This window comes from Phycodurus eques, chromosome 17, assembly GCF_024500275.1.
Source record: "Phycodurus eques isolate BA_2022a chromosome 17, UOR_Pequ_1.1, whole genome shotgun sequence".
Taxonomy (NCBI): Eukaryota; Metazoa; Chordata; class Actinopteri; order Syngnathiformes; family Syngnathidae; genus Phycodurus; species Phycodurus eques.
Window position 1 is genome coordinate 15,736,834 of NC_084541.1, and position 15,673 is coordinate 15,752,506.

Here is a 15,673-nt window from a genome sequence, read left to right on the forward strand (position 1 = left end):
CGGAAGTTGGAAACATGAAAGACACTTTTGAAGACCAGTCAGGGGGTAAAGGATCCTACAAATTCACTTTGTAATTGAGAGGTAAATCTGGGTCTCTTGACAACTTAATAAGCTTATTTACTCTCAAAATCATCTTGCCCTTTGCAGACTGCAAGCACCACAACACGACGACGACGCTATCCACAATAATGTGACACTAATGAATGTCTGCGTTACGTAGCCTTTGACAAGCAACGGTATATTTAAGGATTTAAATCCTGTCCATATCAGTGTTCCGGGCCTCCGCTGGGCAGCAGATGCCAACCTGGCTGGAGGCCGAGGAAGCCCATGGCGTCATGAGTCCTCCAGACCTTCGGGGGGCCTTGCAGAGTCAGAGTCAGGCTTACTCATTGTCAGCATTTTTAGCTTTTATTTGGCAGTGGTTTATAAAAATATTTACGCAAGATTCTAATCCAGTTGACTGTGTTTCTACACTGCACTGCACTGTATAAGAAAAGCCATATTAAGAACACAATCTGGTGACTCTGCAGCACCTCATTACTTATTAACTGCTGCTCTGGATGGGGTCTGTTTTATCAATATGAATGCATATTGTATGCCTAGGACATATGCTGCAACTTAAACACTTGGGATATGCTTTGTGTTGGTTATACAGAACGACTCCTTGTTGTCTGTGATATCTGTCTTCGTTTTGAGTCCAAGCAAGGTAATCAACTGCTAATCACGCACTCCAGCACACCTTAGACAGGCTTAGTTGATTTTAGTTTGGACTCTTTATTCTTCAATCAAGGAGGAGGAGAAGAAGACCCCTGAAGGTAGATTCCTTAGTCTAAATTTGAGCCCCTGAGGTGGATCACATTCCAGCTTTCATCAGTCACGTTTTCAAAAGAGATTGGCCGTGTCCAGCAGGCGCTAAATTACCCGAAAAGTCCTGTCTACTGAAATAAATCTTGACTGTCACTCACCGTTGACTGTGTGATTCTTATCGAAGAACAAAGCGTGCTATCCTGTTCTATCTCAAGACTGTGAGACTACAGGTCAACCACCAATTTGCTCATGTTTTCCCAGTACTGGAAAGACAGTAAACCTATGAAACCTTATCAACTGTAGGACAATGTTTTTAGTGTCTTAACTGTCATACAAGTATAAAAACACTCACAACACGTGATAACTAACGATAAGCAGGATGGATGGAAGTTGCTCCGCACTGACACTGAAGACAGTTTTATATTGATTTAAATTTAGGCTTAACTTAGCCATATTGGACGTAGCTCTCAGGATATCGTGCACTAAGTTCGTTCGAACTCTGTCCCTGACAGTTTTAATTGAACTCCAAATTTGGATGAATTAAGAGCCATTAAAATTTTGTGGTGCCTTTCTATTCCACTTGCATTGTGTGAAAATCTTTCATGTGGTTTTCAAACTCAAATTTTCAAAGATGATTTCAGCTCACATCACCACTGCCATACATGCACCTGATTTCTGAAAGGTGATGCAAACAATTGACAATGAGCTCATGTCAAAACGTCACTGGTTTCATCACTTAAATTGTGCCTATTTGCTGGTTTTCAGTTTTCTCTGGTCTCTGTCTTGGCCGTGTTAAAAGGAGTATGAGTGCCATGATTTATAGCCGTGATATATAAGAATGTTAAAAGAAAGTGACAGTTTTCAGATGTTGTAAATCAACAGTTGTCATTGAGATACGTCCACCAGCCTGTTTTTTTTCCCTTTCTTAGTATAGTGCTCCAGAGAGACACTTAAAGAGATTAGCCCTCTGTGGAATCTGCCAAACAAATGCCCTGAAACTGATAACCAAACCGAAGAGAGAGACAAAAATAATTAGGCCTGCACAATGACTCAACTGGAGGGTAGAGTCCCTCCTTGTAACATGATAGGTAACATAAATTTGACCGTGATGGTTGAGCCTAAGGGGTAAGCGAAACATTGAGAGACGCAATGACATGTGAAACAGGCCTTCCTACGGTTTGCATAACAGTGAGATTACTTTAAGGAACGACTACATGAGGAAAAGCTAATTAAGAATGTAAACCAATAGATGCCTGCGCAGTTTACAGTAATGATGGGATTAATCAGTGGGGGTGAAAACAGCCAGCCAGCTATACCGTATGTGGCATTTGTGGCATGGCAAAGCTCATTAGCACAATAGGAAAACAGTTTGGTTAGCCTCGGGGTTGGCATGAATATTCATACGCACATGTAGGCGCCGCGCACAGAGACGTCTTTTTGACTTCAAAGTCTGCATTCTAGCTCGCGTCATTTTAATTTGACAACAGATGCTGACGATGGTGCGGTGACGGGCAGGCGACTGGCCCAGTGCCAGCCGTCGCAAACTTCAGGAGACAGTTTTTAGGTTTGTAGGTAGATGCTTTATTAATCCAGCAGGAAATTTGGCATTTTACCTGAAAACAAATAAAAATGTGTAATTTGGGCTGTCCATTTACATGACAACAGCGCCATGGAGCTAGAAAACTCAATTTGAAAATATGATCATTTTTGGAAACGGGAGGAACGGCGCATGTGGTTTCCTAGGGCTGCAGCTATCGGATATTTTTAGAGTCGCATAATCTACCGATTATCCCATCAACTAATCAAGTAATCAGATAAAAATTGGTTCACAAAAACATGGGCATTTGAGGTGCAGGTATTATTTTTAACCATTTGGAGTCACCATCCTCACGCCCTAGCCTGTTGAGTGACATGGGAGTCAGCGAATGAGAGTATCGAGTTGACTGGGTGTTAACTGTCTGCGTTTTGAGTGACTCGGCGTGAGTTGTTTACATCGGCAGCTTGTGTATGAATGTGCTTATTACGTGTTGTTTTTCTTTACGTTTGTCCAATAAAGCAATTGAAAGATTGGCTAACATTGATACGCACGTAGCCACGCTGTTGTGTGAAATGATCCTAAACTTTGGATATTCTCTGGATATTCTTTGAATATTTTACGCCATCTCCTCCGGGCTCGCCGCCATCACGCCAACTTATTTGTACATGGAGTGGTGCGTGCAACTGCAGTAACATTAGACGTTGTGGAAAAAAGATTCCTGTGAAGCTTCGAGGCAGAGATTTTTCTCCAACCTTTGTTTTGTAAGCAAACTATTTGAATTAATCGATTAATCGTCACAGCCCGATCAAGGTTTAGTGATTAAACCCGGTAAAATAACAGGTGGTTAGTAGGCCTATTACTGTTCTAAAGTTGAATTAAAAATGGGTTAAGTGTCTGCAAAAACATCTCAGCCTGATAACCAAGATTATTTTAATCATGTGATCATACCATTTATTCTCAAATGACAGTCAAAACACTAACGGTGGAACACAGCCTCTTGGAGTAGTTGACTGCATGCTACCATGTCCAAAGAGTGAAATTAATGAACTAATATTTTTCTATGAAATCTTTTTGATATTAAAGTTTGGTACAGCCATTTTTGCGATTCAGCCTGAGGACTCAATCAATTATGACTATAGTGCTACTTGCACAAGCTGCATCCTTTCCAAAATAATAAATAACAGCTATTTATGTTGACTGCTGGGTGTTAATGACTTCTTTGCTCCTTGCACTAAAATGTCACAGAAAATGTTTTACTTCCTATTTTGTTACCTAAGTCACTGGCACTCAATACATACTGCTGCAACTTAATACCAGTAAAGCTGTACACCAAATAAATGTATTTTTACAAGCTTTTTCACAGTCTCCAGGTGACGCTGGTCACTTTTCGCTGTTTGACATTAACCCAGGGAACAAAAGCTATCGGCATTCCTCGGAACAAAGATGATGTCCAAAGGGATGCCCTGAGCAAATAAAGTTGAGACGGCTCGGTGGCATCGGCCTTTGTCCCGAGTAGAAACATGCCTCATATCCATTACAAGAGAGCTGACTTCAAGATATAAGTGAAACTCTTCGCCGCTGACATAGTTCCACTGAGGTCACGTTTCACACATCTCAAGCCCTCAGGATTTAGGAGGGAATGTGTGCTTTTCCAGCCAGCCGGCATGACGAGAGTTTATCTCGGCTTCTTTTACAGAAAGCCTCAATTGGGCATCGACCACCACTGACGATTGGCTTTGTGCTGGCTGAGTCCTTCTTGAAAAACTTTCCAGCAGTGTAGTTTTAGATAATTACTCTTCAATGCTGCTTTCAAACAGAGTCACCTTGGTTATTTAGTTATAAGTGTGTGGGGAGGGGGGGGACAGCACGGGAAGATCAACGAGGCCAGTCTATATTTTGACAGGAGAAAAGTGCACCAAATGCACTTTTTCACTTTAATAGTAGGATCAAATGGGATACCAGGATCCAACAATATGCCAGGCGTCATGAGCCTTAGGAGCCAGAAACACTGCCGTTTTGTCAGTTTGTTTACATTACAATGTCACCTGAAACGGTGATTATTTGAAAATGTAAACTTTTTTTCTCCAGTCTAGGAATGATCTAGTAGGTAAGGGATGAAACAGTTACGGGTAAACCAAATCCATGTAACAAATGTATGGAATATTCAAAAGAGGATTTTCCTCATTAACAAACCAACATTAAGTTACGGTAATTTAATTCAGTAGACTTCAGATCTCCACTGAGGCAAAATAGTAAGACCTATTTAGCATGCTGCTTCCTGGCTCACGAAGGATAATGTAGGACATTACTAATGAATGAATGCTACCATTTTTGCTTCTTGGTTAAAACACTTATGCCAAACGTGAAAAATGTTTGGCTGCAAAAAGTTACAGTGGAACCTCAGTTTTCGTATGCCCTAGTTTTGGTACAACTCTTGCCCGAGGATACCCGGGATAGGCTCCAGCACGCCCGCAACCCTAGTGAGGAGAAGCGGCTCAGAAAATGGATGGATGGATGTTTTCTGTATGTTAAAATACTTATACTAATTTTGGTTCAGTTTTCATAAGATTAGGTTTTAGGCACACTTTTTGGAATGGAATAATCCCGAAAAACCGAGGTTCCAGTGTATGTTGTTTTTGTGTTTTCCTGCTAACTAACTAAAAAAATCTAACAGCTACCACAATCCGCACTTGATGGGGGTAAAAATATTGCTCAATTACGGGTCAGAAGCATTTAAAGGTATCTAACAGACTTCATTTCATGCCAGTCCAACATGTCGAGTCGGCGTAGGTGTGTTTTACGGATAGAACAATAGCAAGGCGATGACAAACTGTACATGGGTTAAGGGTTGGTGTTTCTTTTATTCCTGCCTACATCTATCCTATATTCAGTTCATTCCAACTTTAATCCACATGCTTCTCTTTCTTCCGTGTTCCTTGATCTTGTCAGCACTCCAGAGCTAAGTAAACATTCCCAGGCTCATCAACTGCACTCAGAGAGCAAAACAACTAAAAAAAAAAAAGGGTATGGCGGGGAGGAGGGGCATGAGAGAGGTGTGCGAAGATACAGAGGATTTGAAGGGGGCGTGGGGTCATGGCTCAGAAAAAGGCGGGAAGGTCCCGCACTATTGTGGTATCCAGTTTCTGTGTAACGTGAGTAGTGCGCCTCATGCGACAGTGCGGAGCGTCAGATGTGCGCAGCTGCCGGTTAAGCTCTGTTTGCTGGCCGACGAGGACAAGGCGGGAGAGGCCTCTTAATGAAGGAGGGTGTTTTTTTTTTTTTTTTTGTCGGTTTGACACTGGTGGGACTGATGCCAAGAACTGGATCGCGGCCCAAGAGAGTGCCATGTGTCCCACAGATGGGCCCTCCAAATATGAAGGGACGTCATGTACAGATGGCCACTTACGCCTATGACGAGTTGAAAGATAAGCAGCCATGCCAAACCTGCCTCATACGGAATTGCTGCCAGTGAAAGTCCTTTAAATGTTTATTGTGCGATGATCACATTAATAGACTAAAGAAAAATCACCTTTATTTTTCCCCTAATTGGCAAAGTCAATATCGCGTGTCACATTGCTTTATATTATCCTTCGAGGTCAATCAAAATGCTGAAATATTTTCTATTAGAAATGTAAAGCTCCTCTGACGTTGACAAGCAAAAATACATCATCAACGTTCATCACCAACTCAAAACAATACATTCATTACTCAAGGTTATCTGCATTTAGTTTATTAAAACAAAGTGAAGTGGCTCTTGTCTTGCCCGCGATTGGAAGTCAGCCTTGCATCGCAACATCATAGATGCAGTCATATCATGTCACCGTGCAACAGTTCTTCGTGTCTCTCAGCTATCTTGTTGTTTGTGTTCCTTTTCGTGTTCCTTACAAGTGTTCTTTGATATGTTGCTGCTTTTTGAGTGTAAAAGATGAAGCGCAAGCATGTCATCTTGCTCGGACAGACTGGCTGTCAACACAAGCAGAGAGTAAGTAGATCTTTAACTATCAGCGTCACACCGAATATTTGTCCATGGCTCAAAGCTCGGGTGAATAATAAGGGAGCAGACAAAAACCACACAAACCGCAATACGCTTGACACTTCTGTACAAACAATTCAAACTGTGCGAGCCGAGCATCCAAATCCAGGAAAATAGCTTATGTGTTTCCCAGTGGCACTTTAAAAGAATAAGTAATGGCGTACACATTGTACTTTTTTTTAACCACTAAATGAAGTAAGAGTTTGTAACTGGCAAAACATATAATCTGACTGTTCCTCCTTCTCATGAGTAATCTCCTCTAAAACAGAGTTTGCTATCTCATACTCCCAAAACAGGTCTTATCTTCTCAAGGGCACATTGTTCAGCGTATGGATTTTCCACTGTTTCCAAATGGTGCACTTTGAATAAAGGAGTGCAACGGCAGGGAGGAACGTTCCGGGCGCTTCCGTGGCACCGAGGAGGTAGTCGATACAGGAGCTACGGGAGAGAAATTCCCTCCCGCAAGGCGTGGGATCAAACTACACAGGCAGCTGCCGCTGGATATAAAATCCTGCTCTGAAATCAGCCCATCCACTGAGGAGAGCGCACAAAAAAAAAATCCTTCAAAAAAAGCCACACGGTCTTCGGCTTTCAGGCTAGATGTCAGCTATGGCTTTGATTCTCCAAAAACATAGAGGGAGTCATCTTAGGCGAGCCTTTAAAATGGGTCACGGCTCGGTTTTTAGTGGGCTTCCCATTGCAAGGGCAAGGTTCTGTAAGCTATTTTATTGTCAAGCATTTTTGGTCCAGGTTTGAGAAGAGAAAAGAAAAAATATATATCATATTTTAGTGCATCTTGGTCAGAATTTTTAAATATATATTTATATATATATATATATATATATATATATATATATATATATTTATATATATATATATATATTCCTTAATGCGAACCATCACTTGCGTGTATGAGCGCACAGTTTCTGCTTTTACACTCAACCCTTGATGCAACTGCTTCTCCCATTGGAAATGTATGGAAATATCCAGCAAAAAGTTAAATTAATTACTACACTTATTGCGTTTGAGTGATGCACAACAGGCTACACTTAATTCAGTGGTATTAAACCATTGTCTCTGCATCGCGGCGGTGCACTCTCTTTAATGAAAACAATGAGGCAGTACATTAGATCGCATGGCTGTCAATCCCGGCTATCACTCAGACTAACGGCACTAATCCCGGATGAACAACTGTAGCCAACAGCTGCACACTTCCTGCGTCGCTCACACGAGCGCGGAGGCGCTACTAAGGCATCCTCGGGCACTCGGCCGAGACGTACGGAAGGCGCGAAGGCTGGGTCGCGGAGAGACCAGCCAATATTTACACCAGGATGATTTACTCAGTGGAATAAAATAGCCAACGATTTTCTCGACTGATTAAGATGATTTGATATGATATGCTTTACAAAATATAATAAAAACTTAATTTTAATAACCTATTATTTCCACCTACAGTATATTCGATTGTCCCTCAGTTAAACACAATGCCTCCACCAAGGCATGAACAATGCTAAACGTGGTGGCCTACTCTTTGAAAAATCAGAGGTCCCGGACCATGCTGTTCCCCTCCAGTCCAATAGGAGGTAATATGGTGTTACAAAATGGATATAGCGTTTTAGCTGCCGGATTAGGGGTTTTACCGCCCCAATGCATATGGACTGGAACTGCAAAAACAAATCCTGAATCCACACCTTTTTTTTATTTTTATTTTTTTTTCTGCACCAAAATCAGGTCCTCGGTTTACGACCGTATTGATGTACAACAAGGTTACGAACAATGATCAATGAACTAATGTGCACAGCAGCGTGACAAAATACGGCATCGCGCCGCACAAGAAGGCACGCTCATTTATCACCATACTTATCGCATACAAGTGTTTTTATACAAGTATTTACTGTAAATATGACTATGCCTGCTTTAGCATAGGTTAGAGATAAGACAAATACACATTCTGACTTACAAATTTTGGTTTACGTCGCCCAGCATAGTAACTGAAGTCCATCATAAATCAAGGAAAAATACTAAAAAACAAACAGAAACTAACAGGGTACTAACAAAATCTCGGGCCTCATAACTTTGTAAATTCATTGTCCTTCACAGCTCCCCCCCTACCTCTTGCTAACTACAGTACTACGAGTTTTTCGAGATACCACCCATAGATCGGGCAATTTTTTTTGCATTGACTTGGGAGGAATGACTAGAGTTACAAGTGAGCTTTGCGCTTTCCTCAGCTCCCGTGATGTGGGAAAAAAACCTCAATTCACAACAAATTGGTTTACAAATATTTTTTTCAGTCAAATATTGCTTGGGTTAAAAAATATATATATGCTTCATGACATCCATGCAGAACACTCACTTGTGCTTTCTGTCACACACCGGAAACGTCATTCGCTCTGCAAGTTAAGTACTTCAGGTACATATGTTTTTATGCTGTAAATCAGTTCTCAGTATAGCTCCCAGAAAATGAAAGTTCAAGTGATTGGGCAATTAAGAAACCCTTGAAAGCGTGCACGGCGTCCGCTGAGCTCTCGCTGGTTAAGTAAGCCCTCCTCAATCCCCGCTGCCAGAGCTTGAAGTGCAAGGGAGCGAGCGATAGGTAACTTGAGGTTAGCTACGAGGGAATCGCTAGGCCACACCATTTAAAGGCACAACACACAAATGTACTACAGTGTGTGTGTGTGTGTGTGTGTGTGTGTGTGTGTGTGTGCGTGTGTGTGTGCGTGTGTGTGTGTGTGTGAGACTGTCGACTTAATTACAGTTCATAAAATCAGTTTATTTCCTTAGTCCTTTTTTATTCTTCTTTGCTAAACACATTTCACACACAAAAAAAATTGCTTTGGGGCCTGAAACAGATTAATGCCGTTTTCATTCATTTCCATTACGATGTGAGTTATTTGAGTTACGAGTGTGGTCATGGAACAAATGAAACTCTTAAGTCAAGGCATCACTTGTACAGTAAATAACCAACCAAACAAACTATAAGCTATTATGACCCTTTCAAATGGGATTACCTTTCAAAAGCATCCACATTTCAAGCATACACATAACTCAGACTGAGCTCCTTGCGTACGTCTCAACATGTTTTGGCTCATAAAAATGCTGCACTGTCAGACTCCATACATTGAACAACTGTTGCGGCGTGCAGCTGTCTAAACTATTTTATCTTGAAGGGTCTCGCTGAGCTCCGAAGGCGGCCGACGAAGCATGATTTATGTACAGTTTTATAATGGTACGGCACCAGTAGACCCGCTTTTTGCGGCGACTTTGTGTTTTGTAAATGTCACCATGAAAGCTCTGCTGCTGATTTAATGTACAAAAACCCGTGCCTGTAAGACAACATGGTCATCATGCTGATGAACACCGGCCCGTGGAATCAATACAGGTCAGCATCCACTACTTTATTTGAATTTGTCATATCTGCCATGGCTTTTCTCCCATGCAGGAAAAAAATAAATAAATAAAACACCACAAATTGTGTTTAGGTAAGTGCTCCTCAAGGCCCATTAGAGGGAGTACTCCACTTTTGACAAGAAAATGGTTCAGCGGCTTCTCCATCAGCGGCCAGCGAGCTAATCCCAAAACAGACGGCTTTAGTCCGTCTCCGAAGGAGGTAGAAGGGAAGACGAGGATTAGGTTGTAGTAAGCCTAATTAAGACAAGGCTGATAGAGTCAAAAACAGGGATTTGGGGAGGAAAAATAAGGATCAGGTGAGTGTTGTCCCATTGTGGGGGGGACCTCCACTATGCCATCTATTTGTTTGTGTACAGTAAAAGCTTCAGTTACGAGAAGTCTGTTTTTACTGACATTTACTTGAAGTACTTTGGCTTGAGGGTCACAAAAAGGTAGGTCGGAAAAGTCATCACGTCTCGTCATATGATTGGAATAACACACTGCAAAGCGGAAACCTCTAAGGTCCAAAACAATATGTTCTGTAACACTGCTCCATCTTCGATTTGTCCATATTTTTCAAACACCTTTGCATTCCCAAGTCAAACTGCTGCCCCATAAAACCTTTATAAACTGTACACATATGTTCTAAGTCATTGATTCTCAAGGTGTGGTATGCAGAAGAATCACCAGCTAAGTACAATTCAGTTGTATTGAACTTTTTAGTACAATACATTGACATTGAATCTTTAAGAACTGTTTGTTTTACAACATTTAATGGTGTTCTCATTTCGGCATTTCTGTTGTATTTGCATCATAAAGCCAACAGCAAAGCAGTCCAAAACCCCATTCCCAAAACCTACTGTATCCAGTGGATAATAGCCATTAATCACCGTTAATAGCATTATTGAATAAATGTACTTGAACCGATATTTAATGAGATGTAACCGCTGATCGTCCAGAGTCCGAGTTGAAATCTTTGTGAGTCCAGGGGAATATTTTGGCACTTAGCGATTCAGCTCATGCCAAACCTCCATCGTCAAGAAACAAAAAACTGCGCCACCGAGGCACTAATGAGACAAGCACGCTCTGCTTTAATTCTAATTACACATCCCTCATGCTGAATTTAAAGCAAGATAGGGGATTTGGATTAACTAGTTACACTAAATCTCAAGAATAGGCTACAGGATAATCAAAAAAGTATTTGTTATGGATATTAACCCTATTGGCAAGGGTGCAATGCCTTACCAAACTACTAAAATGTGGGAATTCTAATGTGTTGGCAATAATTCACTTGGCTGGGAATCACATAATGAGAAAAATAAGCAATCCACATGAGATGAGCGGGACAAAATTGAGGAAGAATACGACCGAAGGTGGAAATTGCATGTTTTAACAATAATTCACATGTCTGGGAGTACATTTGTGAGGAAAAATAAGTCATTCACACATTTTGGATTGTAGAAATTGATTAAATAAATGTTATGCACCAAGGTTTATCAGCTCAATAACAAAAATGAGCAGTTTGGACATAAAAGGTACCAAAATACATTTGAGTATTGACACGACAATGACACGTTATACATAAACTAACATTTACTCAGACGACTCCATTTTAGGCCCCAACCCTAAGTTTTGAATACACTACTTTACCCAATTTAGTAATAAATACACTTTAAAACAAGTCACATGCCCTTAATAGCAACTGTGTGAGGCAATATTCATAAATAAAGACTAAAAAAGATGAATATGAAGATTATATACACTTAATGACAGCCTATTATGACATTTGTGTCAAGTTCACGAGGTGTGAAATGTCTCTACTGCAAATTTTCACCGTAATAATATAGATTCTTGTGATTATTTATCCAAAGTATTGGCAACATTTGAAAGGAAACGGGCTTTTCTGTGATTCTCCATGACAATGTTACAAGCTGTGCATTAGCCGGTTAATTGACACTAAGTGTATCAATTATGCGTTTAATTAAACACAAATTTAAGCATTTCATAACGGCGACACTTTCTGCCTCGTCAAAAAGTGAATTAATGAAGAAAACAGAGACTGGCGTGTTGTATAAAACGCAGCTGTTATTGAAATACACCTTAATTAGCGTTCAAATGACCTTAACTCGAAGGGGCGACATGAAGCTAACAAGTTAGCCCCACGCCCACGAGACAGAATTTTAAAAAATAAATAAATAAAATAAAGCGTACTTTTAGTTAAAGTCAGCGCTTAAAAGTACACTTTAAAAAAAAAAAAAAGGACGTCAAGAGTTTGTTTCAACTCACCGTTCCGGGCGTGAAGAAAGAGAAAGAGGCACAGAAACGCTCTTTGCTGCTGGAGAGTCATGGCGATGTCCGTCGGTGCTCGCCGCCGCGTATCCGAGCCACAAACTAAAAAGCAAGTGCGCAGGAGAACGAGAACAAATTGTTATTAGACTGCAGCCTCAAAAGCACGCGAGGAGGAGGAGGAGGAGGAGGAGGAGGAGGAGGAGGAGAACGACGACGAGGAGGAGGGAGATGAGCAAAGGGAACATAGGAAGGAAACAAGGAGACGTGTGAATGAGGCAAGAAGGTGCAAAAAGAGACTAAATTAAGTCAAAGAGACAAGTGAAGGAGACAAGGAGACGAGTGAAGGAAACAAGGAAACACATGGAGACAGGGAGACAGGCAAACAACGTACAGACAAGGATATGAGTGAAGGGGGCAAGAATGAGTGAAGGAGACAAAATTTAGTGGAGCAGGCGAGCGAAGGAGACACATGAAGGAGAAAAGGATACAAGTGAAGGAGGCAAAAAATGAGTGAAGATGACAACATTGAGGAGACGAGTGATGGGAAGGAAAGGCATGAAGCAGACCGAGAGACAAGCGAAGGAGACAGAGCAAGCACATCAAGGAGACAAGAAGATGAGTGAAGGACACAAGTGGAGGAAGGAGACAAATGAAGGCGAGACGCATACAAGTGAAAAAAGAAAAGATTGAGGAAGGAGACGGGATTGTAGGAGATGAGTGAAGAAGGCAAGAATGAGTGGAGACCAAATTGAGTGAAGGAGACAAGATAGGAGAAGAAGACGAGCGAGAGGGACCAGATTGAGGACGGAGATGTGGAAAGGACACAAGGAAACGAGGAAAGTTCACACATGAGGGAGACAAGGGCACAGGCGAAGGAGACACCATGGTTGAAAGAGACAAGCGAAGGAGACAAGGCGATGAATGAAGGAAACACAGTTGAGCAACGAGACAAGCAATGGAGAAAAGGAGCTGAACGAAGGAGACGAGATTACATGAAGGAGATGAGTAAAGGAGACAAAGCTGAGTAAAGGTGATGAGTGAAGGAAACAGTAGAGGAAGGATTTGGGCGAGACTGAGGAAGGAGGAAAGCGGATGAGCAAAGGAAACAAGATTGTGGAAGGAGATGAGGGTAGGAAACACAATTTAGGAAGGAGACAAGCGAAGGAAAGTACATTGAGGAAGGAGCGTAGTGGGGTGGGGTCTTCTATGGCTTTTGCGTGTGTGTGTGTGTGCGTGTGTGTGTGCGCGACAACCCTTTTATCATGTACTAATTTACCACCTCGTCTAAATCCTCAAGGTCCAATTCCTTATCGCAATAGCACACCTCAATCACATTCTCTTCCGATTATTCCTTATTTGTATTCTAATGAATGGATTTTAATCAAGATATAATAAAAAATGTAAGCCTGAATGAATGATGAAATAAAATAAAATCTCATGATAAGTTATTGAAAGTCATCGCCGCGAAACTTTTGGCCACATGAGGGAAGAACTACAAATTGATCTCATTCAATAGTTCTGTTTGTAAAGTGTAATTTGTAAAAGTACATCAAAACAATTATCGGTCCTATTGTACTCCACAACAACATTAAACTGTATTTGCACTTAAAAGAGTTGCAATTAAACATTGTAGCATCATAAAATAAATGTAACTATGAGTGTGCGTCGCTCATAGATAAGCTAATCTAATGACCTGGGTGTGTCTCATTGCCCCAGCCTAAAAACGTTGACGTTTGAACTCGTGGCTCTCAAATGTTGGATCTCTCCCATTTTTAAATTTCAGACCTTCCAAAAAAAAAAATAATAATAATAAATTCGTACACAATCTGTTGTGACTGACACAAATAAACAGCATTGAAAGTAGACAGACAAGGTGACGAAGAGGAAGAAATGAGGACTACTGTAAAATGCTTGCTAATGCATTTCAGCCTATCACAGCTCAGACAAAAATGCCCTAGTGGCTTTAAGAAGTATTGTGTCAACATCGGCTCAAATGTGACGCTTATGAACTTGCGTGTCTGGGCGCGCGTTGCGGCCTACGGCAGCTCCTTGCGAGTGTTCTCATTTTGTATTTGTGTGTTGGACTCTTTGTGGCGTTCAATATACATCAGAAAGTGCATCGGTGACAGTCGCTCTCCTTGCCCGCGTGCGAGGGCATCACAGGACCTCAAATGTTGTAAGATGTAAAAAGGAAGACGAAGCAGGAAGTATTTGGTTACACCCGAGCCACCTTTGCTAAAACAGCTGCCACGGGGGAGCTTCCGGGGGTCACCCCGCCACCCCCAGCTGTCCCGCCCCCCTCGCACGAGGCCCTTCAGCTGCTGCGACCGTGGAACACTTCGGGCTTCGCGGCGCCGCTCGCTAAAAGCCGTGTCATTTCCTTTTGTCGTCCGCCGGCGGGTTCTGTTGATGCTTTCGCACTCGGGTTCTCTCAGGACCACAAAATGCAATTCAACAAAATCAAGTGCCAGGCTGCCCTGTGGCATTTTTAGTTGAAAATAAATTGGTGGGGTGCCAAGCAGTCGCTAGGCTCCGCTGCAGGAAGACTAGAGTGCCCTCTAAAATTTCAATTACATGGCAAGTGGGCAGTGCACCAACAAAATTAACATCTCAATCTTTTTACAGGGAGTCTCAATCTTTATACGACGGAGTTCTGAATACTACGTTGGTGACGTCACCTGGATTACGTCCGTCGGAACGCACCGTAGTCTACTAATAATTTACACTAACCGGAGCTATTTATGCCAATAATATTCATCATTCCCGTTGAGGAACTATAATGAGTACAGTCCACTCGGAATGTGATTTTCTCAAACCGCAGGCAAATTGCGATGGGTGACTTTGCAACTTTAAATACCGCGTCTGAAAGCCAGGCGCAAACCGTTACAGATTTTTCGCTTGCCAGAAACACATTTTTTTTTCTTCTATTGAGCAATGCAGATTGGGAGTTTCTGAATGATCTAAGCCTTAGATCATTCAAAAACTCCCAATCTGCATTGCAGACTTGTGAGTGGCTCCAAATGAGCCCTTAGGTTCTAAGGGCTCATTTGGAGCCACTCACAAGAAGGAGTCGTGCCATAGCACTGATGACAAAATTCAGAGTATTAAGTAAAATAAACTACAAAATGTCAAGCAAAAACAACATTTTTTCAAAAATAGAACTCCAGGCTCTGCTAATAGCTAATTGCTCTTGGGGGGCCCCTAGTGGTCACGGGGCCCAGAGCCGGTACGTAGTTCACTTATGCATTTGGCCTGCTATGATGCTAACTCAGTACAGTGGTGAATTCATCATAAGAGTAAATATTTGTCTGAAAAACACTTCTAGGCCATAAATATAAAACATTAACAAATTAAAAACATTAAGTATGGCATTACTTCTTGTGACCACGTATTCTTAGGCCGCCCAGCAAACTAGGTCGAAACCTTGAAACGTGCCTCGGTACCATTGCTAACCGAAGGCTGGACTGGCTGACCTCAGTGTTGAACACACACATGAGGATTGTCAGTATGTGCGTACCCCACTTCACTCTAAAAACGGCACTTTATTGAGACCCATAAATTTCGCCGTCTGGCGGGGCACTGCCTCACGAGCCCCGACCATTTGATCCCCGCCGAGT

General features: G+C 41.8%; 1 protein-coding gene across 3 annotated transcripts in view; it reads right to left on the bottom strand.

Annotated features, from left to right (window-relative positions):
• The window catches only part of mcama (melanoma cell adhesion molecule a), a 36,890-nt gene extending 24,671 nt beyond the window's left edge, over positions 1-12,219 (bottom strand). The window contains exon 1 of one of the 3 annotated variants that reach the window (XR_009770240.1): positions 12,054-12,219. Coding sequence is in view for 2 of the 3 variants with exons in the window: in XM_061703171.1 (XP_061559155.1) it covers positions 12,054-12,114 (61 nt within the window). In the remaining variant the exon portion in view is untranslated. The remainder of the gene's footprint in view (positions 1-12,053) is intronic. The other 2 variants (XM_061703171.1, XM_061703170.1) reach the window with 2 other exon arrangements.
• Positions 12,220-15,673: the final 3,454 nt, after the last annotated feature.